Consider the following 23876-nt stretch of genomic DNA (forward strand, 5'->3'; position numbering starts at 1 on the left):
AAAGCAATTTGAGCTGCCTCCGTGTTTGAACGAGAATATAAGCCTTAATAAATTTAATAATAATAATAATTTAGTGGTCGTAGAAAGGTAGATTATGTTATCGTTTCCCCTTATGTAGGCTACTTTTTTTTTTTTTTTTTCCAAGGCACCAATCATGTAGGCCTATTTGATTTGTTGTTGTTGTTGTTGTTGTTGTTGTTGTAGGATATTAAGATGATCATCTCTTTGTATTATATGATCATTTGGTGTTATTTTAGTCGTGGGTTATTTGTTTTGGAGCCCAGAGATTGATGCGTCTCCTCGCCGCCTCCCATCGACTCGATCGTCACTCGACTCGCTCACTGTACACCAAACTCGCTGCGCTCTGACCACTGCAACTTTTGCAGAGACTCCTCACTCCACAGACATGTCGCACAATAGCTGAAGTAAACCTGTCATCGTGGCTCATCCTGTTGAGCCCGCAGAAACACGCCGCAGGTGGAACTCGAAGTGCACGGCCTCTCCTTCTGCCGCTTTTCCTCGCATCGGACCCTACGTTTGAAACCGCCTGGATATGAATTATGAGCATTTTCCTCACTAATGAACTGGGCCAGTAATGCAGGAGACCGCGGCGACCCTCTCATCAGTGTTTCAAGATGGCAGATTTTTATTGAGTTTTAAACAGAAATCTCGCTTTATTTTTTTGCCATGAATAACAGAAATCCTTGCACCGATGGCCCCTGTATACGAAGGTAAGGTGGTTTTGAAGATTTGCTGTTTTTCTCCCCCCCACCCTCCTCCTCCTGTGCCGCTGTGTACTGTATATCAATTGTGGCACAATTGAATCGCGGCTCACACGGAGGGGGGGGGAGAAGATGCGTTGTAGCCTCTTTCCTTCTGTCAAAATCTGACATCAGCTTTACATTTTCTAAACCTAACGCAAGTAGGCTGTCAGATTCCCTGCAGCTTTGTGCGTTCGGCCACAGTTTACGAATATTACTGAATGCTGCTCAGTCAGATCGGAGTGCCAGTCTGTAGCTGTGTCCGGCAGAACAGCGCTGATCAGCCTCCTGAATGAGGTCAAAGACGAGCCTGTGTTTTTAAACATGCACCGGTCTCCATATGTCCCCACACCTGGGAATGTTGTGTTTTGCGCTCACGTCGGTTCCTGGTGGAAATTATAGCTCTGCCTGAAGCAGGAGAGGAAAATGAAAGAAGGTCGGAGACCGATCGGTCCCAGTCTCGCCTGTATTCATTCTCAATCTCCCACCTCCCATTTATTCACATCAATTTAAGAACTATCTGACTTTTAATCTTTCCAGTTCCTTGATGCATTGATTCATATGTGTTGGTCTTCCCGGAAACGGAGCTTAAATACAGCATATTCGTTGTCGCTGCAGCATTGTGCCTGTGACTAATCCAATTGAGAGAATGCTACCCCGCATGCTTCTCTAAATTATTTGCTGTCATACAGGTTCTTTTTCTTCTTCTTCTTTTTTGTTGTTGTTTTTTTTTAATTCTAAGAGACACAAACACGCACACACTGTGTTTGTTCTTTGCAGTGTCGTTGCAAGGTGGGTTATAAATGTAAAACAATGCAAGCGTCATTATAATCCGTTGCGTGATCGGGAGGTTTGTGAACGCTCCAACTGCAACTGTACACAAATAATACCTAAAGGTTAAACTGCGTGATAAAACAGGGATGGCAGTGCAGCCAGATTTCGTGAAATCTTGAGTTATATTTTTGATTTCATTCAGTTATGTATCATTCAGAAGTACTGTAGCCTGTGGAGATGCTCCTCTGACACACAGCAGGACAGAAAACCTCCAACAGTATTTATAAAGGAGACAGACGTGCTGATCAGATGCTTGTGCAAATTGAGTAGTAGCACAAGCAAATGATGAGCTTTGATGTTTCTCATTTATTTTGGAGCATGTTTTAATATCGTCTTGTCTACTCTATAGTCCCTCTGCTGGCATTAAAGGGAACCCCTGCTTTTCTGTTGCAAATTGAGAAAGAACTATTGAAAAGTAAGACTTTAACACATGTAAAAGTGACATGATAGAAATATCACGAGTGTAAGTGAGTCCTAATAGGGATATTTTGTTTTTATGATAGGCTCCTATGTGAGATACAGTATTGTGAATATCCGATTGATACAAACTCTTCTCTAAGTGCTGTTTTGTCCCTATAGGAATATTGTAGTGATTTTTCATTAGGGGCGTTGAAGCTTAGAGGCATAGCCCGAGACGCCGGCGCTTCAACATGAAAAGGAAAGTTGAAATGAGACTCCTATGCAAAAGGTAATTAGTGTAAATTACATTCCCTGGCTTTTCCCTTCACTGCGAAGAGGAGGAGAAGGGAAGAGAAAGAGGCAGCAGGGGGAATTAATTACCTTGCCTGTCCTCCTCAGTGTTGGAGAGGGCTGTTATGTAGAGCAGTCATGGAAATGACCAAAGTCTCCGGTGGAAAATAGGTTTGGGGGGCCCTTCACGTCGCACCGGCTATTATGGTAATCACTCACCCATGGCTACAGGGCAGCTCATAACTTAAATCGATATGATTAACCACTTCCTTTGATTGTTTAAAGTTGAGCTTGTTGAGGAAAAAGACCTTGTATATGTTTGCTGAAGATTTTTTTTTTTTTATATTCATAATAGATTATATTTGTTTAAAGAATATTTTCAGGGGAATGCTCAAACTGATTACATTGTGTTTGTGTCAATTTGTGTCCTTTTTCCAGTTGGTCCTGCTTTTTTTTTTTTCTTTCTTTCTTCTTTTTTACATGTTTGCTTTTGGTCCCTCTTGGCCCAGACAGAAGGCCATCAGGCAGACCTGCTGGCAGGAAGGGTAGTGGTGTGATCACCCTGGGAGCCCGGTCTCATAACCCAAACTGACACCTTGATGGATGTCTGATGAACGAAGCCGGTCCGGGAGCCCCCAGCTGTGGAAAAGCTAATACTCAGACATCGCCAAAACCCTGCCTTCATGCCCGCCTGCCCTCTTTTGCCTGGCTCGATGTGGGTGTTGCGGCGTGCTCATCCGTGCATGCGCATGTGTCTCTATCTGTCTGCGAGTCCCCTGCATGAGCACCGTTGCCCGTTTGTAGGGCAGGGCCACGGGAGGATTACACAGCTGCAGAACTGGGCACCAGGCAGGAAAGGCAATTTCATTTGCAGATCTGCCTCTCGCAGGTCAACCAGTACTATTCCAAAGTGGATTCATTCATTCCCGCCTGGAAAAATGGACAACATATGACTCAGAAGCTGATGATGGTGGTGGTGGTGGTGGTGGCGGCGGTGACAGGCGTTGCAGCATCACGAGCAGATTCATGTTTTGTCCATCCACACGGCCATTATGTGTTAATGCGACTTTGAATTACCTTGTGGTTTCCGAGTATTGGGGGAATTCACCCCGCCCTCGTCGAGTATAGAAGTTACTCCTCAGACAGAGAGAGCAAGACTTTCTCAGAAACTGCCCTCAACTCTCCTCGTCTCCCTCCCTCTTCCCCTCACGTTTGTTTGGAGCCGCTTGATTGATATCTTCCTCACAGACCACGACCCGGCTCAGGCTCCAAGGCGGCAGCTTTTTAAACTTAGATTAGAATTGCAGGAAGAACCCCGGGGGCCTTCGGGGGGCCACGGCAGGGCCACACCCCGTGGCAGAGTCAGGCGGAGACGCTGAGGGTCTCTCTTCCTGATTGTTATGACAAGCAGGGTGGTGTGTTTAGCGCTTCACTGTCCACGGTGAAGAAAGAGACAGGCCTGGGGAGGGAGGATAGAGCTAAACAGTTACGAAGAAATGGGCTGATGGTTAAATAGCTTGCAGGAAAGACCAGTCATCACTCTGCAAATCCTTATAGGTGCAGTTGTGAATGTTCATCTTTTGTGTTTCTCTTTCACTCAGTGGCCATTTTGATCTTCCTGTTGACCCGATTCATCATCTTATGGCTTGTTTGGAAGAGGGTTTGCTCGGAAAGGGTTATGAAAATGGATAAGATGTCTTTTACAAGTATCGCTTTTGCATTATTCAAAGCTTCCTATCTGAGAAAGTGAAATCCAGTGTTCGGGGATTCTTTGTGCTATTGAGTTGTTGAAGCATTTAGTAGAAGCTGAGGCTTTGGAGATGGGTAGAATGTTTTATATGAAGACGGGGGAATATGTGAGCCCTCTGATGTGCTGAAATAGTTCACAGGTGTGATCTGAGGGTTTTGGAAACAGATGTGTGTGCGCGGGGAGAGGGGGAGGGGGGTTGGGACGGGACGGGACTGAAATGACAGGTTAGTGGAGGCCAGACTGACACAGGAGGCCCAGCCTTCAGTATGAGCAGGATACTTCTGGCTATTTCGACAGGCTCAAATTTTCATGCACTCTTTTCAGCAAATTTCTCCGGAGCAGAATTGCCTCCAGTGCTCTCCGGCACATCATTCTTCCGGCTTTTTGTTTTTTTGTGCGTGGAAGAAATTTAATTGAGATGCAAGGGATCTTTGCAATTCTCATTTTCTCCCTCAGTCAGTTAGCGTCCTGTTTTTAGTGCCTCTGCCATATGCTTCAAACCGCTCTCAGAAACGACTCTGAAAGCTCCGAGGTCCTTGAGCAGGGGGGGACCACATCAGTTGCTGACATTAGTTAGTTTTTTTTTTTACCAAAGAGGAAGACGGAGATTGGCTGGGATGGAGCCTCAGCCCCTGTCGACTGCTTACACAAGGCATTTCCGTGTTGGTTGTCGTGCATGTGTGAAGGCTCTTTTTTCCCCCTGCACTTTTGTTTCACATTGTGTGTGGTGTCAGCTTGTTTGGAACAGCTGCCTCTGGCTCTGACGAGCGGTGTAACGACTCCAGGCTCTGTTAGGGAGGAAACTGGTGTAACTTGCATCTTGGAAGTTGCTTTAGCTGGATTTTTGCTTGGATTTAAGTTGCAGAAATGGGATACGTGCATTGAAGCTTGATGGTACAAAACCCAATACACAATATTGCGGGTATTTTGTTGATTGCTTGAATTGCCACTTTGAATATAGAGAATCTATTGTATAAGACATCATTTTGCAGCTCTCGGTGACTAATGAGTCTTTCCAAAAACAATGTGTACCTCATGTACCACATGTCGGTTAGCCTCCCGAGTTTTTATTTCTGTAGCATCATTAGTTTAAACCTCTTGGCTGTGTCTTACGGCCATGCTCAGGAAAAATCTTATCATTGGTAGTACTACATAAGAGGTCAGCGGGCCAAAGGCGAATGTAGAAGTTGTCCACCTTTCAGTTAAATAATCTACTGTTATACCGTTACCGGCCGGCGGCGCCATTAAACGTGAGGACTTATTCACCGGGAGCTGGAAACTGGCAACTTTCGGATGCTCTGTGGTTCACGCTGTTTGTGCACCGAGGCTAACCGGCTAGCTCCTTGGCTAACTGTTATACGCCAGCTTTTATTACGCAAGCACAGTGTACGTCATACATTACATATTGACTCAGGAATCAGCGTATCAGTTTAGAAATGGTCAAATAAATCCTAATACTTTGAAGTCAATCAATTTTGAAGTCAATCAATCACTTCTCAGTGGGGAGGCATCATGCCTAAAAATCAATGCAAGAAAAAAAAAAAAAAAAGATACATGCCCATTTAGATATAAGAAACCTCCTCTACATGTAACATGGTAACCGCTCCTGCATAACTCCATCTGTGTAAGAAAAGCGTGATGCTGCGTCTCTGCACCTTATGACACATCCATTGCTTTGATCCGCCATGAGAGCCACGGTTCAAACAAAGGTTCACATTTTACTTCTTCTCAACACGGCACAGAGTGAATAAGGCCTTTTGTTAGCTCGGGCCTGTTAAGCAGTAATTAGAAAGGGATTCCTCGAGCATAAAGGGCACTTTATATGCTGACGATGTCAAATCATTTTTCATATACGTGAATAATATTGCTCGGTGCACCATGAGAACGATCTTCATTTTGCTCACATACCATTTATTGCATGCTCACTTTGCAATCTCTCATCATCCGCCAATGACCCCCTCCGGTTCCCACCCTGCGTTTCCCCGCGCCCCCCCTCCCCCCCCACATCTATCTCTTATCTGTCCTTCCATCCCGCTCTGTTTGTTGATAAACTGAGAGGCCACTGGCCAGCACACATGGTGCCCATGTGACACTTCAGCAACAGCATGATGGCCAGATTGGAAGCCCCCATGTATGTGTGTGTGTGTGTGTGTGTGTGTGTGTGTGTGTGTGTGTGTGTGTGTGTGTGTGTGTGTGTGTGTGTGTGTGTGTGTGTGTGTGTGTGTGTGTGTGTAATTGAAGGCTGGTCTGTGAAGAGGTCTGGCTACTGTAGCTTTTTTGTTCTCCCTAATCATGACCTTCCCCCCCCCTCCCCTCACCCCCACCACCCCCACCTCCCACCCTAAAAGCCCTTAGACTTCACCCCCATTACTTTCCCGCCTCGCTCGGTCCCCTTTGGCTTGTCTTATTGCCTCATCCCCCCCCCTAAAGCGAACCACCGGCTTGTTTTTGGTGCACATTGTCCCAGGTCTTAATCCTATTGTTTGTGATAATGTCCCGCCATACCAGTCCATTTTACATTGCACTCTCTGGAGGAGAGCCGTATTTATCGCTGCCTCGTTTGGCACGTCGGCTTGACACGTCATAATGCACATGCACACATGATACAACACAAAAACAAAAGTTAGACAAAGCCTCGAATGCCGTGCAAAGACAGCAGACGATGTAAGGTACTACATCTGGATGGTGAGCACCGCCGCCACACTCACTGCCACTTAATTTGAACAAAAGATCCTAACCGTCTCTTCATATCACATGAGCGCGGGGTGAAAAATGGTTTGCAGTTTTTAATCAAGCTTTTCATAACCTCCACATTTTTTTCTCCCTTTCTGAGGGAAAGAGTAATGGTGGGCGGGTGAGGATAGAGAGGAAGAGGAGGGAGAGTGTTTACAGGCAGATATTAAAATGAGCAGAATTACACAGTAAGGTTAGGGCGCTGAGGTTGGGGTTTTTCGGAGTGTATGCGCTCGTATACCTCGCCACAGCTATGGGCTCCGCCGGCCAACATGGACTAAGCACCACTGCCAGCCCCATCGCCACTCCTGGCTCCGGCCCCTCTCAGTCATGGAAGGGAAGCGGAGCGATGGGCGGCTGCTGGCGGCCCCTTCACAGATGGCTGCAGGTACAGCGCTACGCTTGGCTGATAACCAAAGGACTTCAAAGCCCATATGAGTGCTCAAGCCCATTTCTGTCCAGAGAGCCAGGAGGCAAAAAGGCACAGAGCAGAGAAAGGAGACAGCAATAGACAAGAACTGGGGGGTAGTCAACAGGCATGGAAATGAGCAGCATTAGCCTTTTCCTTTTCTTCCACGTGCTTTTGCTCTCGTATCCTTTCTCACAGTCATTCTCCGCTTCCTATTCAATCATTATAATCGCATAATTTTTTTCTCTCTCCTTCTCTACATGCTGTGTTTCTCATTATTCTGTTACCATGAAAGCAGTTGTGATGACACATCCTCACGTTTGCAAGAAATGGAAATAAAATGTGACGGCCAGTGTTGTAGATATGTCACCCCTCCCTCTCAAGTAATATCTTTAAAAAAAAATGTTGTTCAGATCGGGGACTTTCTTAGAATTCCTGTATTCCCAGTGGAATATCACTTTCAATAGGCGGTAAACTAACAAGTTGCACAGCAGAAGAAGCAGGAGACAAAATGATGAAATGTGTTGATGGAAATGCAGGGAAATATTCACGTATATGGAGAAAAGGATTTCCTCGTTACCGCTGAAGGCTGGAAACCAATCTTTTATGAGCTTTTAAGGGATAATGTAGCGAAGGAGAGATGATAAAAAGTCATTGATTCAATTAGACATTCCAGTGGCTCCTCTCATAACGCTCCAGCCCTGACATGAGAAAAAGCTGAATGTCCCAACTCTAAGAAATCTGTCTCCATGGCTGAAGCACTGCATGACATTTAGTAAAAATTCAGTTGCAGCATTAGTGAATTATCATGGGAATTTAATGGCAGTTTTAGCCTTTTTATTGAAGAACTGTAATATTTAAGACCTTTTGAATAGTTTGAAGAAATAATTATACTGTTGCTGTTCTGATGATTTTATTCTGAAAGATCCAACAAAGTACCTTTTCAGTCATCTTATTATTATTAAGACTTTTAGTATAGAGCCTGCACTGTTTGTTAAAAGACTTTTGTACCTTTTCAGTCATCTTATTATTATTATTATTATTATTAAGACTTTTAGTTTTGAGCATGCACTGTTTGTTAAAAGACTTTTGAGCTCACAAAACAGCAACGACAGTGACATTTATTTGTGTAAATGCTGCTCATATGGGTCTCATTTATACTCGGCCTATAATTCAAAAGTTTGAACATGTATTCATGGTAAACATGACGAAATAGAATCCAGTTATTGTTTATATTTCTGGGCCCAAGTGTGTTGCAATGTAGAAAAACAGGCTGCACACCTTTTAGATCCACTCCTCACTTCAAAGCCTCGGGCGCATTATGGCCGGCCGGCAGCTCTGCCTGGCAGCCTTTTGAACTGACCCCTGCATTCAGCGTGAGAGACAGAGATGGAGAGGGAGAATGGCAGAGAGATCGGGAGTGACAGAGCTCGGAAAATGAGGCAGAAATTGAAGGAGGGGAGGCGGCGGAGCCCGGGGTCGATGAGATGAATAACTTCTTCTTTGGGGCCCGTGAGCTTCAGCAGCACAGCCAGAGGTCAGGGGGTGTGGGGTGGTGGGAGATTGGTGCTTGTTTGGATGGGTGGGTGTTGTGGGCTGGGGGCTTCTTGGGCAGGAGCTCAGAGGGAGGTGGTGTTGATGGCGGCAGTGTTGTTGGGGGTCGGAGATCTCACCCTTTGTCTCGTTTAACCTGCCTCCTTCTTACATCTGGGATCAGTGTTGTCCAGCGAGGCGTCTGTCTCCTCAGCTCCCCTGACAGAGCCCAGCAGCTGCCAACACACACACACACACACGCACGCACGCACGCACGCACACACGCACACACACACACACACACACACACACACACACACACACACACACACACACACACAACTTGTTTGCACCCCTCCAGCACTTTTAGAGAAGGCTGGCCCAGAAAAAGGCCAAAAGTTGACCTTTAGTTATGAGGACCTGTTCTATTTCCTCCACTGCTCCACAACAGCCCAGGCCAGTTTTTTTTTTTTTTTATTTTTTTTATTTTTTTTTTAATGTTTTTTTAAATAGCTATTTCCTCATAGCATTGAGCTCTGCATTTGTAAACTTAAAGACATTTGGGAACAAACATGGCAGTATTAAGTTTCATTTCAATAGCCTGGAGAAAAAAATACCTCTCAGTAAAGCATCTTACAATACAATGAATCATTATTTACTAATTTACCATCTGTTAAAATCCCTATCAGCTACAGCAAAACTGGGAGCACAGAAACATCTCGGATCACAGCAGCAGACCCAAACTGGGCAAATTCTTTCAGGGCACGGATGTTGTTTCATGTAATTTACTAAACAAAGTTTATCGTAGTGTGTATGATCGTAAAACACAGCTCCTGTTCTCTTTATGCAAGCCAATTGAAATGTGCACCTCCTTTCCTCAGCGTGTGGTTGTTAAACTGATGGTCCGAATAGCCATTTCCTGCCTGGTTTTGGCTGCTATTTGTGACTCGGAGGACACTGTAAATATAATCAGCTGAAGCCCTGATTTTCACGGTGAATCAGACGCGGAGGGCTGAGTTGGCCAGCCATATTTATTACCTCAGCTCCGTGGCCAGAAGGACTCAACAGCCATGTTTACGACACTCTGTCAGTTGGATTAAGGACACATATGCCTTGCTGAATTGGTATGAGAGCACGTGTTTTATGTGTGTGCACGCTATAATCTTTTAAAAGCTGTTTGAATACATTGTGTACTGGGCCTCACTTTGTCAAAGGCAAAAACAGACAGGCCAAGAGAAGCTGGAAGACGTTTTAAAAGAAGAGAAGAGAGATTAAAACAGTTTATTAAGCATGCATACTGATGAGTCACCTGCAGTATGAAGGCAGGAGTACAACATGTCGAGGCATCTTAGAAGGAGAAACAGGCATATAGCCTAAAATATGTCTGATCTGTAGCCTTAATAGGCCCCGAGCACCAGATTCACACACATCCCTGAAATATCACACACTCCTGTTGCCTTTGGGAAGCATGTGCATCCTCCCCAGCTTGGATTTGATGGGGAGGTCGTATACTTAGGGAGGTGATGGAGAAGGAGGAGGGAAGGGGGGAGGGGAGGGTCCAACCACATGTGGGGGTGATAATGATGTGAGATGGAAATTTGCCTGTTCCTTCCTCTGTCTGTCATCTCGGAGCCAGTAAAAAGTGGATTTCATGCACCGACATCCGCACTTATCATTATCAGACACACGTACTGGTCTGTATGCCACAACTTGCTGAAAATAACTGTCAGAGCTTGGTAGTTGTGTTTTTATTTTTACTCATTGTGTTATCATTCAAACAAGAAAAATAAGATATGTCCAAAACAGCTATGAGTTTGCTGTTTGAATACAGCTGTGTTTTGGAAATACAGGAAGTGATGGCCCTGCTTGTGTGTGATTGGTCCCCAGGCACCTGGGCAGGTTGGACTGGTTCCTCTGTTGTTGGGGTTCATCGCTTGGTCTCAAACGGGTGGGGCGTCAAATTAATCCCTCTGGGGGTGTGTGTGTGTGTGTGTGTGTGTGTGTGTGTGTGTGTGTGTGTGTGTGTGTGTGTGTGTGTGTGTGTGTGTGTGTTTTGGGGTGGCGGTTGGATGCTGCTTGTTACCACAAAGATGTCTTTATGTCAGACAGTAGTCTTCAGACGGTCATAAAGTTACACGAGTGAATGCACACGGGGAGTATCAGAAATGCATAGATGTCTGGAGACACACACTTCTGCACAAATGCAGAGCTCAGCGGGCGGTGTTGTGCACATCCGTGGTGGAGGTGAGCGTGTTGAGCCGGACAGGCTTTAGTCCAGCTGTCTCTGTTGGATATTAATGCAGCAGCAGACTCTGACCCCTGACTTCAAGCACACACCCAAAACCAATAGTTAGTCGTCTGTTCCCTGGGACGGGGCCGGGTGGCAGGGTGGGGAGATGATGCTGTCTCTTCTGAACACTGTCCAAGGCAAGACTCCCTCCATCTGACACTCCCCTCCCCCCCTCCACCACCACTGTCTCTGTCTTTCACTACTGAAATGAGTCCAGTTTACTTACTGCAAATACTTTCCACTCGTTTAGCACTTTGGGTTTGACAATCATACCGGGGTTGATACAATTCTGAACTTCACAAAGTGAATACCTGTTCAGAATACATTTGGCGTCATGTTGATTAGGGATAGGCATTTCAAGAATATATACTATTTGATATTTGCCAGGAACAAATGGCTATAATGTGCAGACCTTAAACTTGTTTTTTTCTGGTGACAAAACTAAACTTTGATTGTAGATTAGATGTATAATATGCTAGCTGCAACTCCTTTTCATTTTTAAAATGTTCTTTTTGAAGGAGTTCCTCAAAGAACTTTTTGATGGTTGTTCTCGTCTTTGCGTGTTTCTGTTGTTTGTATATTGTATCTAATCTCACAGCGCCACACAGGTTTTACCTGAGCCTGTTCGCAACGTATTCTTGACAGTTTTCAAACAGCTTTAAGGTGCATTATCGCCACCTTTTGATGGTAATAACACATTACTACCAGGCACTGGTAAGAACAGGAGAAAAAAAATACAAGACGATAGTTGCATCAATGATTTTATATTTTATATTTCAATCATGATTGGAAAATACGAATATCGTGACCCATCCTAACTGTGAATAACAAGAATTTCCACACAATGAAAATTGTGGTCAGCACTTTTTAGAACTTCTTTGCTTTTTCTCTATCTGTCGATCGTTTTTGTCTGAGAATGTAATTATGTGTATGTGACCAGAGCCTTTAAAAGTAAAATTAAGGTTTCCACCTATAAAAGGTTCCACAAGCCTCATTCTACTCTGGGCCTTTTGTCCCGTCAACATTAGTTTGAATAATGACTAAAATGTTGATAGAAGAGGAACCTGGCTCTTTGTGTTTGTGCATACGGGTACATGTGTCCCTGTGTGAACCTCTGCATCATTTCATTTCATTTTGTGTTTGTCTCACTCTGGCTTTTGTCCTTTCCTCACTGAAGTGCCATCTTTTCAAAAGCTCAGGTTGAGGTGCGCTGAAAGACGGGAAAACAAGGCCACCGTTCACATTCGCACTAAAAACCTCATACTGTCTACAGACTAGGGCGCAACACACTCAGCAGGCAACAAAATCCATACTGCTCTGGATCCTCTCAGATCAATTTGCTATTGTACAATGTTTTCCCTAACATTGCACTCATCCGTGTGTCCTCCCCCTTTTGTTTTCTACGTTAGCTGACTGTTTCTTGCCTGTCGTTGTCATATGTTGATCTCATTATAGCACATTGTGTCCGGCTGTCACTGCGCGCTCTAATGACACAAGAGGAAGTGTGCTGTATTCGGGTGTTTCTTACTGTGTGTGAATGATAAGCGTTGTGGAGAGCGGCTGCTTATCAGGTGTGTGGCCCTGCGTGGCCCTGCCCTGTGTTTGCAACTGTAGTCACTGCAACTCAACTGCAGCTTGATGCATACAGTAGATGCAGTCAGTGCATCTACTGTGTAGTCTGGAGTTAACAGGTGTTGTTGGTTTATGGTTGGATTGATTGATTCTTTCTCTTTCTTTCTTTCTTTCTCTTTCTTTCTTTCTTTCTTTCTTTCTTTCTTTCTTTCTTTCTTTCTTTCTTTCTTTCTTTCTTTCTTTCTTTCTTTCTTTCTTTCCTTCTTTCTTTTTCTTTCTTTATTTCTTTATTTCTTTCTTTTTCTTTTGTACACTTACTCCCCTCGTGATTTGATTAATAAGAAATCCAGCTTGAGCAGAGTGCTTCCCCCCCACCCCCTGTGCCTCCTCATGCCCCTCCTCATCTCCCGCTCCTCTTCTTGGTTCAGTGCCTGGTTAGGCTGTCCTGGCAGTATAAACAAAGCTAATGTTTTTTCTGACACCAGCTGTTTTATGACCACATTTACAACGCGAATAGTGGCTTCCTTATCTAATGACAGTTGTCCCGGTGTACAACGTTTTTCACCTTTGCAATTGAAATATAGCATTGAAACTTAAAAGTATCGTGGTAGACCATAAGAAATTGATTAGTATAGTCAGAGTTTGTGTGAATACGTGTAGCCCTATTCACTTCTCTGTATCTGTGCTCTTGTGTGCCCTTACATGTGGACATTTGTGCGACAGCTTGTGTGTGTCTGATTGCTTGTGTATCTATGCATGTGCATTTGAACAAGTGCTGACTGCACATGTTATCTCACACACAGCACGTCGCATATGTGGCTGTTAGCTTCGAGGAAGGGGAACGTTGAGGGAGTGTCACATTTACAGTAGGCATGTTGTTGGTTTACAATCCTAATATTTAATATTTTTTACTGTTATTTTATTGCTTTCCTGTATCTATAAATGCTGCTGTAGCGAAACAATTTCCCCTTGGGGATTAATAACCTTGGGGATTAATAAAGTAACTATATCTATCTATCTATCTATCTATCTATCTATCTATCTATCTATCTATCTATCTATCTATCTATCTATCTATCTATCTATCTATCTATCTATCTATCTATCTATCTATCTATCTATCTATCTATCTATCTATCTATCTATCTATCTATCTATCTATCTATCTATCTATCTAACAGTCCTATGTATGTATTCCCATGGAACACCATTCATATTTGCCTTTTGGTCTGTCCATATGTCAGATGGAAATTCATCCTCTTTTTTTCTGTTTTGTATTGTGGACTGAAATCATGAGGCGATTCCAACTAGTCGAAATACTGTCGTCAGGAAGAGCATAAAGTCTGATGACCAGCATGACAGTATCTCCCCGCTAGCTTGTCGGATGCATTATTCTATAAATAAGCAGAGATGAGAGAGCTAAAAAAGCCGACAGGATGGTCAATAGTGGCCTTGAGAGGGAGAGAAAGGGAGAAAGAGGGAGGGGGGGGGACAATGTCCAGCTCCAGCTCCCCCACAGAGGACAGAGCTCAGGCAGGCGGCAGGAACACAAGGCTAAACTGCTCTGTATGGACAAGATGTTCCTCTTCACTGGTGTGTGTGCACTTTTCCATTTAACCCCAAAGTCTCCCCACAACAGGTTTCCCACCAGTGGATCTGTTGGCCATGATGCCTTTACACATGTGACATCACTTCAATTAAAGATGTATGTACAGATGGGGAACAGATTTGAAGTAGACCTGGTTTAATGAGCTGTACAGGGACTTATTGAATGATTTGATGACTACAAACATAGAGGCAGTATGCTGCGGTTTGTCAGTCAGATTCAGCGCTCTGCACCGCCATCAATAAAACACTAATTGAGGGAATGTGTTTTGGAAGAATGATGTTCGTTCCTCCATAGGTTTCCAGACATTTGGGGAATCTATGAAGGGGGAGAGTTGAACATAAGGTACAATGTTGGTCTTCTCTTAAAGTCTGTCCTTTATTGGTATGTGTCAGTGCTGAGAAAAAAAGAACAGAGGTGCGGCAACCAACCAACCAAGCAGCAGTGACGAGTGAGATAATGCTTTGTCTAGACGCTCAGAAGTCATTTCATTAGCCAGCAATTTGTCGTCCCCCCCACGAGATGCCCAGTAAAGAGACAGGGTCACTGGATCCTCTGTGTTGATGTTGGTAGCCATTATGCCTCAGGAAGTAGTCCAGATCAATCCAGGTCAGGGGACATCGACCAGACAGATTTGTCTCGGGATAGTCTCCTGTAGATGATGTGCTATGTTCTCGGTATCGTGTCTTTCCACTCAGACCTTTTGGCGCAGACTGAACACTGAACAGTTTCTGTAGTGATAGATAAATATTCACACTTACTAGCCTGATTTTGATGCAGTGCAAAAAAAATTAAATCAATTTATTTATATCTCAACCTGAAATAGTTTTAAAGTCGGATTTGTCTAAAGAACATAACTTTGAGGACAGGCCTGGGTGAGTTGAATGAGAAGCAGGTTTTATATTAAAAGGCTATTTGTACTTACAAAGGACTACTTGGCAGGTTTTGGTGGCATCTAAAGGCGTCCTCATCAATACTCTGTCATGTTGTCAGCGGAGTATAAATGAGGGGTTTTAATAAAAGACAGCAAATAAGAAGCAGGTCACGGCGAGAATGTGAGGGCCACTCACAGCCCTGCTCTCCACGCTCTATTCTTCTTCCCTCCCTTTCAGTCCATCTCTCGCCCTCACATGGCATGCAGAACTGCCCTGATCCTCCCAAAAAGAAGATTAACAAACCCCTGACAGAGAAGTAATCTCTCTAAAAACATTGACTATTACCATTTCAACATGCTGCCTCTAAACAGTGGAAAATGGCTCTGTGGTATGCTTAATTGCAGTGTTTGGGACACACAGTGTTCCTTTAGGTATGCTAAATGGAAAGCCTTGGCTACTGAAGGCATTCCAACGTTGTAAATGTACAACAATGGACCTTTACAGTTTTGCGCTTGGCATAGAGTTCAGAAATGCAAATAAACTTCAAGGGGACATTTTAAAGGGAAGGTATTTTGCATTGTGTTGGTTTTGACAGCAGTACAGAGGGTTTGCTTGTTTAGATTTTAGATCATACATAGGTTTGAACTTCAATTTGAGTGAACACTGATTCATGAGGACTAGCGGAGCTTTCCCAATGTAGTATAATTGGTCACATTGTTGCCTGTGTATGTTCTCATGAGATAACATTCCAGCCATTTGACCTCTTACTTTTGGTTCATTTAATTACTTATCTGTGTTCTGCACAAGGCTCTGAGCCGTGCTGCTGCTTTTAGTGTTGCGTCCAGACCAGCTGTGCAGAATTTCTGAACAAGCAAAAGCAGAATTTCAAGAGTTTCCTGTGCATTTCTAAAGATTTTTGTCAGCTATGATTCAGAGCTCTTCCCCAATGTTAGGGGAGCATGTGTGGCCTTCAGGTCACTGAACTGTGTAGGCAATGTTAAATGAACTCTTTGACCACAGTGCTAAAACTGACAGAGAGTCAATGACTGACTAAGATCAGGGGGTTGAATTTCTGTGATACAAATGCAAAGAGCAGGAGGCCTCAATCTGGCCTCGTAAAACCCCCGAGCTATCCATAATCATGCTGGCAGATAAGCAATGCTGGAATTTTCCATAAGAGGAACAGGCTGGCTCTGTGTCCGTCCATCCATCTTTATGTCCATCAGTCTGTGCTTGTGATTATCCTGTCGGGCTCTCAGTCACACACTGTTGACACTGCTCTGTGACGCAACCCATCATTCAAATTATTTTTAGAGTAAAATCCAGGCACAGGAATTGGTAATCCAAGGAGTGACATCTGGCCTTCAGGGCTTATGTGATTAGCAGAGAGCCTTGCCCCTAATAGCCTAGCGGACGTTCTTCATTACCTCTCTGGACCGGCCATACCTACGGCACTGAAGTGACCGGGCGTGGGCACTTAAAGCACACCCTGAAAAAAAAAGGTCCTAAGGATTGTTCAGGCACACACACTGTGTGTGTGTGTGTGCAGATATCATGGTGCAGGCTTAAATAACTGCTACAGGAAGCAGGGAGGTGCTATGCTATATCAGCTACTGTGCAACACTCACCGAGCTTACAGTGAGCCCTCTAATATGCACCGCAGCTTCAATCCCGCCGCATTAGGGCTAAGACCAGATGACCACAGAGATAACTAGTAAGTCTAAGCAAGTCCAACAAAATTCAGACAACTAGGTGGAAGAGGTCGGGAGCATGTAAAAAAAAACCCCAAAAAAACCCCAACAACTCACAATTGAAGCAAAGTGTAATGGAGGGCTGCCAGCTTCAGACTGAATTAATCATCATCACCACTGAAAGTGCTAATAATGACAAAGTGACCAGGCATGTCCCCTCCTCTCTGCTCTCAACAATTACAGAAGTGGTCCCATCTCGGAGGGAGTGTGGTCCTTTAATTATCTTTGAACAGAAGAAAACTTCCCAGCTTTCAAGATGTCTAATAAACACACAAAAGCAGCAATTTCTTCCAGCTGTAAACAAAGTTTAAGGGCTGTTTGCATGAACGTTGTTAGTGTTTGTGTGCGCATTATAACATTCTTTGAATTGTGCATCAGTTGATCAGCAGCTAAGGCCTAATTGTGTGTGTGGGCGTCGGCGCGGCCAGGTGGAAGCTCTTACGTTTGTTAGCAGTAAACTTAATTTGGGGTTTTACTGGAAGCTGTTGAAACATAGCATTAACTATAAGTCTCATATAAGCCTTCCTTGTGCTGTAATAATCATTTCAATGCTACAAACAACAAGCCTGTTTACAAAAAGAGAGAGATAAAGAAAGGGACTATTTTTGGGCAGTTGTTTGCTTGGAGAAGCTTTTGCTTATTCTGAGGCAGCTCGTTCCCAGGAGTTCAGAGCACAGCCTCGCTGCAGTTTTGCTTTTGTTTTGTTGTCTTCAGGATCTATGGTTGAGAGGGAGTTCAGTGCCCCTTTTCTGTTTTCATAAGTTACTTGAACAAAATTTCCTCCACCATTTTTCCCCAAAGTGAATAATTGTGTACCAATAAATGCGAAGGCTTGGTTGCGTAGTGGGGAAGGAAATTGCAATCAGTCACTCAGACTTTTTTTGCGGTTGCCTATTTTTGTGTACGATTTTCTGTTGCTTTTTTGTCTCCGTGGAGTGTCCTTTGAAAGGGTATTCTTTTAGTATTCACTCAGCCTATTTACTTTGCCGCAGATGGGAACAGTGGGGAAATGGCATTTCCTTTGCACGAACCTGTGGTTTGCATAAATACTACTCAGTCTAAATCTACTGATGTTTTAGCAAAACCATTTATCTCTATAAAATATCAAATATAAAAAGCATCTTTACCCTATATTATATTAACAAAAACACCCCCTTCTCGTGTTTTAATGACATAGTATTTATGATTTACGAGGAAGATACTTATTTATCGCACTAAGAAATAATTTACCACCAAAGCCACAATTTAGAAAGTTATTTTATATCTCTGCGATGATGTTAAAGAGTTCAGGGGGTCAAACTACTGAAGCAACAGCATATGCTTGATGTTTTAATGACCGACTCTGACCCAAGCTGTCTTTATTTAAAGCTTCTGGCTGCCACTCGTGTTTCAGACACTCTCAAATTCCTAACCTCTCACTTTCATTCCCTTCCTGTCTTCCTCACTCCTCCCCTCTGTTCCCCTCTTGTCACAGGTATGGCCTCGCAAGTGCAAGTGTTCTCCCCTCACACTCTCCAGTCAAGTGCCTTCTTTAGCGTGAAGAAACTGAAGGTGGAGCAGAGTTGCAACTGGGATATGACAGGGTACGGCACACACAGCAAAGTCTACACCCACAACAGCAGCAAGAACGTGTCGGCCACCAGTGGCCCCCTAGGCATCAACAGCTCCCTGCAGGTCGCCAGCTCCACCCTGCCCTACGAGCAGGCTCTCATCTTCCCAGCCAGTGCGGGCCACATCGTGGTCGCCTCAGCCAGCAGCACTTCGGGGGCCGTGGGGTCTCTGCTGGTCAGCGGGGGTGGAGGCAGCAGCAGCAACAGTAGTGGTGGTGGAGGTGGCGGGGGCGGCAGTGGTGTGGGTGGCGTGGTCGGCGTCCACAACCTGACGCGCCGCAGCACGGTCAGTCTTCTGGACACCTACCAGCGATGCGGGCTTAAACGCAAGAGTGAGGAGCTTGACAACAACAGCAGTGTGCAGATCATTGAGGAGCACGGCCCGCCAATGATCCAGAACGGAGCAGCCAGTGGAGCCACGGTGGCCACGGTGGCCACCGCCACCTCCACAGCTACGTCCAAGAACAGCGGCTCCAACAATGAGGGGGACTACCAGCTGGTGCAGCACGAGGTGCTCTGCTCCATGACCAACACCTACGAAGTCTTGGAGTTCCTGGGACGAGGAACCTTCGGACAGGTGGTTAAATGCTGGAAGAGGGGCACCAACGAGATCGTGGCAATCAAGATCTTGAAGAACCACCCGTCGTATGCACGGCAGGGCCAGATCGAGGTCAGCATCCTGGCACGTCTGAGCACGGAGAGCGCAGACGACTATAACTTTGTGAGGGCCTACGAGTGCTTCCAGCACAAGAACCACACGTGCCTGGTATTTGAGATGTTGGAGCAGAACCTGTACGACTTCCTCAAGCAGAACAAGTTCAGCCCTCTGCCGCTCAAGTACATCAGACCCGTGCTGCAGCAGGTGGCCACGGCGCTCATGAAACTGAAGAGCCTGGGGCTGATCCACGCTGACCTGAAGCCAGAGAACATCATGCTCGTGGACCCATCTCGACAGCCCTACAGGGTCAAAGTCATTGACTTTGGCTCAGCCAGCCATGTGTCCAAAGCAGTCTGCTCCACTTACCTACAGTCCAGATACTACAGGTAAGAGCAGCAACTTTGACCAGATAATGAAATGGATACGAAAGACTTAAATTAGGTCTTTTATATAAAAGGCACAAAAATGTGTCCATCTGTTGGTTCCTGTTCGCTCTGTTTGGATGATCATTGTGCTTCCCGCATCTTGTTTGATTTATCACTGCTTTTATAGGAATGTTTTCATAGTTGAGCTGATTATTTGGCCAAACATCCAGCCAGATTTGTTGCCAATGTTATGAGCTGCTCTCTTCGTCTCAATTCTGTCTTTACTCCCCTAGTTAACCCTCTTTCAACGTGATACAGGGCAGTAAAACTCTCGCTGAGTAGCCAGCTTCGTATTGTGGTTAATGGGATAAAATATGCATGTTTTAGTCCCACTTTGATGATTACAGCAGACCTGTTTAGTTACTTTGCAACTTTTTGAAGCTCTGGTAACGGTGTGATGGACCACAGGGAATTTTTGAAGCTCTGACCTTGTTTTAGTGTCAGGGGAAGAAAGTGTATTTTCAAAAGAGGGTTTTTGAAAAGCTCTCAGAGAAACTCCCATATAAGAAGAAGGGCGCCAATCATGTAGGGTGGCAGTCTGCCCACAGGCCCCCAGACCCTCAGCTCCCCATAACCGTGGCTGGCTCCCATTTCCCTGAGGATAGAGATGAGGGGTCAGCCCGAGTTCTACTGTAATATGTGCTTGTAATCCACACCAGCGGGCCCTGCATTAGAACCAGATGACTCTCTGGGAAGACCTTTCTTTCTTCTCCCAGTGCTTTTAAAAAAAATAAAAAATAATAATAATAATAATAATAATAAAAAAAATAATTTGCACCCATAGCAAACAGTGTGTTTAGGTTTCAGCAGAGGCAGCGTTTGGGGAAACTGTGCGAGGAATCGAACAGTGTCTGCACACAGAGAAGCTTTGTTTGGGGCTCGGGCCTGGTGTCGAAGGAAGAACAGGTGTGTGAGAGCCATGCTACCGCATACGTAAACACACACACACACACACACACACACACACACACACACACACACACACACACACACACACACACACACACACACACACACACACACACACACACACACACACACACACACACACACACACACACACACACACACACACAGAGACCAGGTGTTGGCTCTGCAACTATGCATAGTGCAAAGAAGTTTGCGGCCTCCGTTTAGTGGATTCTGTTGATGGAGCAGTTTAGATGTGTTATCTTTACAGTTTATCTCTGGCTTTTTAAATGTGCTCCACTGAAGACCTGCTGTATCCACAACATTAAAACATTTTATCACACCTGACAGGTGTATTATTTTAACCTTCCTATCGTGTTTATGCTACTCAATTTTACAAACACTTCTTCCTCCTCTCTTAAAACTGTTAAGATATGTGCATGGGAACTGGATTGTATCCATGCCGACAGGGCAGTGCTGTTATATCAGTTTAAATCTGTCATCCTGAAGTAAACAGCACCAGTAGCTGTTGTTGCTCCTCGCTGTAGGTCAACAAGCAGGTTATAAAATGCTCCTGTTTGTTTTCTCTGGGAGTGACGAGCGGAGGAGAGCGGAGAGATCATCCCTTCATTTCCTCTCGGGGAGCAGAGTAGGGAAAATAAAGGCTGACATTGACCAGAAAAGTATCCACCACCAGCCACTAAAACCTACACCAGGGACTTGTTGACCCTGGTTCGAAGCACTGGGAGCAGTGAGTGTGTGTGTGTGTGTGTGTGTGTGTGTGTGTGTGTGTGTGTGTGTGTGTGTGTGTGTGTGTGTGTGTGTGTGTGTGTGTGTGTGTGTGTGTGTGTGTGTGTGTGTCTGTGTGTCATGGATCTTTCTGTACTGCATAATAACTGTGTGTCAACAGTGTGTGTGTGTGTGTGTGTGTGTGTGTGTGTGTGTGTGTGTGTGTGTGTGTGTGTGTGTGTGTGTGTGTGTGTGTGTGTGTGTGTGTGTGTGTGTGTGTGTGTGTGTGTGTGTGTGTGTGTGTGTGTGTGCTTTACCAGCATTCATTGTGAGGAATGAGGCAAGTCTTACAATTCGATTCAAAGAATGAGCTCATGGGAGATGAGTGCTATGGGTGTCTTAACATTTCGGGCAGCAAACAAACTTTGGCTGCGGGTGGAGTTCACGGGGAGTTCAAAAGCTTAGAGGAGAACATCAAACCATCTTTGATGATTTCAGATGAGGAGATACATAGTCGCAGGGTACTTTCTGTCTGCCTGTATACCTTCACAGGGTGGAGCCTACGTACAGGTGTGCTTTCCCGGCTCCAACTACCGGACGCTGTGTTACTCTATATCCTCCACAATAGCAACCACACCCCTGCGTTGCATTCTTTGATTCTTGTTGAATAAAATATTTGTTTTTCCTCAGCCTGTTTTTGATTGATGAGCTGATATGACCTCAGAAAATGAAAGCAAAGAGGGATTCTGAGATCACTGTGTTCCTTCTTCACCTCTTTTTCAATCTTTTTATGTCTACTGAAGTAATTTGAAACCTATTTCAGACATTATAGACCTACAAAAGCCATTATCACTCACTTTCACCCATCCATTTGGTGGGAGTTTGATATTCCCCCCCCCACACACACACACACACACACACACACACACACACACACACACACACACACACACACACACACACACACACACACACACACACACACACACACACACACAATGCTGTTCGCATTTCGGATGCCACAGATATTATTTGCCATTTGACGTTGCGTTTGCAGTAACGGCTTTGCAAACGAGTCATGGATTTTCCACAAGGTTGACTCATGCAAATAAAACACCCGTATTCAAGGTAAACAAGAGCAGCAGCTCCCAGGGTGCTTAGAGTTTCAACTTTGTTCGCTTCACTGCTTTGCGAATACAGGGTCATGTAGCCGAGCTCATCGATCCTTGTCAAACAGGCCTGTCTGTGTAGGACCGCTACACTTGGTGATACTGTGCTTTTAATACAGACAGTCTAAATGTATTATTACTTTAAACTGTTTAATCTGCTGCAGCATCTCTCTGTCCTGTTCTTAATGATTCTACGGTGTTTACATCGTCATTACATCACCTTGTGACCTAACTCTGGTCCTACTTTTTTTTGTATTTTTTTTTTGTATCCTCCTTTCCTGCTCTTCCTTCTTCCCATTTCACCGTAGCTAATGATGTAAGAGGTAAGCTGTCTAGTCAAGCTTACCTTATGCCATATATAGGGATTGTTATTTTGTCCTAGTTTACCATTTTTGTCTTATTTATCTCATCGTGCAAAGGACGTTGTTTAGGTTTGTGTACAGTTTCGTGAGGCCGTGCAGCTGCTACGAGCGAGCCTCGCGGCGGCAGCCGGTAGTGGAAGGGAAGTGAAATGTGCTAACGGAGGGAGGGATTGGAGGAGGCACGTGCTCTCACCCTACATGACTGTCTGTCTATTAAGAGGTCTGCACGGGACTCTCAGACAAAACTACGAGGTTTCCTCAGACCAATATTGTTTTTAAAAGGGTCAATTCATACAAATGACAAACGCGTATCTACACTATCTACAGCCATGTTGGTTTTGTTTCCCAGGTTTTTGAGTTTTCTGTCCCCGGTACAGTAGAGGTGAATGCCGTGCCGTTGCTTTGGATAATCCGACAACAGTCATTTATTTTCACGGAGACACTCTTTTTCTACGCTTTTGCTTTGGATAATCCGACAACAGTCATTTGTTTTGGTGGAAAGTAGCTCCAAAGAAAATCGTTCAGAGTATAGATATGTGGATTATCTGGAGTAGCAGGAATATTGTTTCCCATGAATAATAACGTTGAGGGCCACTAACAGAATTTTGTACCAGGGTTGCAGGCTGTAATCCCGGAGGCAAATGTTTAAAAACCACAGCGAGTAAAACCCAAAGAGGCTGTGCCATACTGTTAGTCTTCTGTCGAAAGACATTACTAGGACCCCCACTCCTTCCCCCGGCTACATTTTAAAGTAAAGTGACCTCCAGCGCTCGTATAAATAATGACAATCTGGTGTCCAGGAGAAGTTACACCAGATGACATCTATGTAATGTGAGTTTTTCTTTGGTAGGAGGAAGCAGGTGGGCTGGATGGTCTGATATAACAGCAGACTTGAGGGCAGGACACCGCTGTTCGCATCCCATTTCCAATCACGAGGCAGGACGGTTTACTGTTGCCATGACGATAGAGGCTGCGTGGCTTCAAGGAAGTAGTCGCAACAAAGATCAAGTCATCATTTTAACCCAAACCTTTATCTTTCCTTAACCCTATCCAAGTGGGTTTTGTCCCTAAACCTAACCAAGCTAGTGCAACACTATGAATGCCTTCCAAGAGAAGGTTTTCCTGCACACACACACACACACACACACACACACACACACACACACACGCAGTTTTCAAGCAGGTAGCTCAGTCCGTCATTTCCTGTAGT

The 23876-nt window shown here is 44.7% G+C and overlaps 1 protein-coding gene across 4 annotated transcripts in view; it reads left to right on the plus strand.

Moving 5' to 3' along the window:
* Positions 1 to 394: 394 nt before the first annotated feature.
* hipk2 (homeodomain interacting protein kinase 2) overlaps positions 395 to 23876 on the plus strand; it is a 75185-nt gene continuing 51703 nt past the window's right edge. For all 4 annotated transcript variants that reach the window (XM_069705249.1, XM_069705250.1, XM_069705251.1 and 1 more), the window contains exons 1-2: positions 395 to 731; positions 18279 to 19458. In XM_069705249.1, the coding sequence (XP_069561350.1) occupies positions 713 to 731; positions 18279 to 19458 (1199 nt within the window). In that variant the 5' untranslated portion in view covers positions 395 to 712. The remainder of the gene's footprint in view (positions 732 to 18278; positions 19459 to 23876) is intronic.

Source organism: Brachyistius frenatus, unplaced genomic scaffold (genome assembly GCF_029030835.1).
Source record: "Brachyistius frenatus isolate BFR_SWC_R1_liver_20210118 unplaced genomic scaffold, ASM2903083v1 Contig_55, whole genome shotgun sequence".
Lineage (NCBI taxonomy): Eukaryota > Metazoa > Chordata > Actinopteri > Embiotocidae > Brachyistius > Brachyistius frenatus.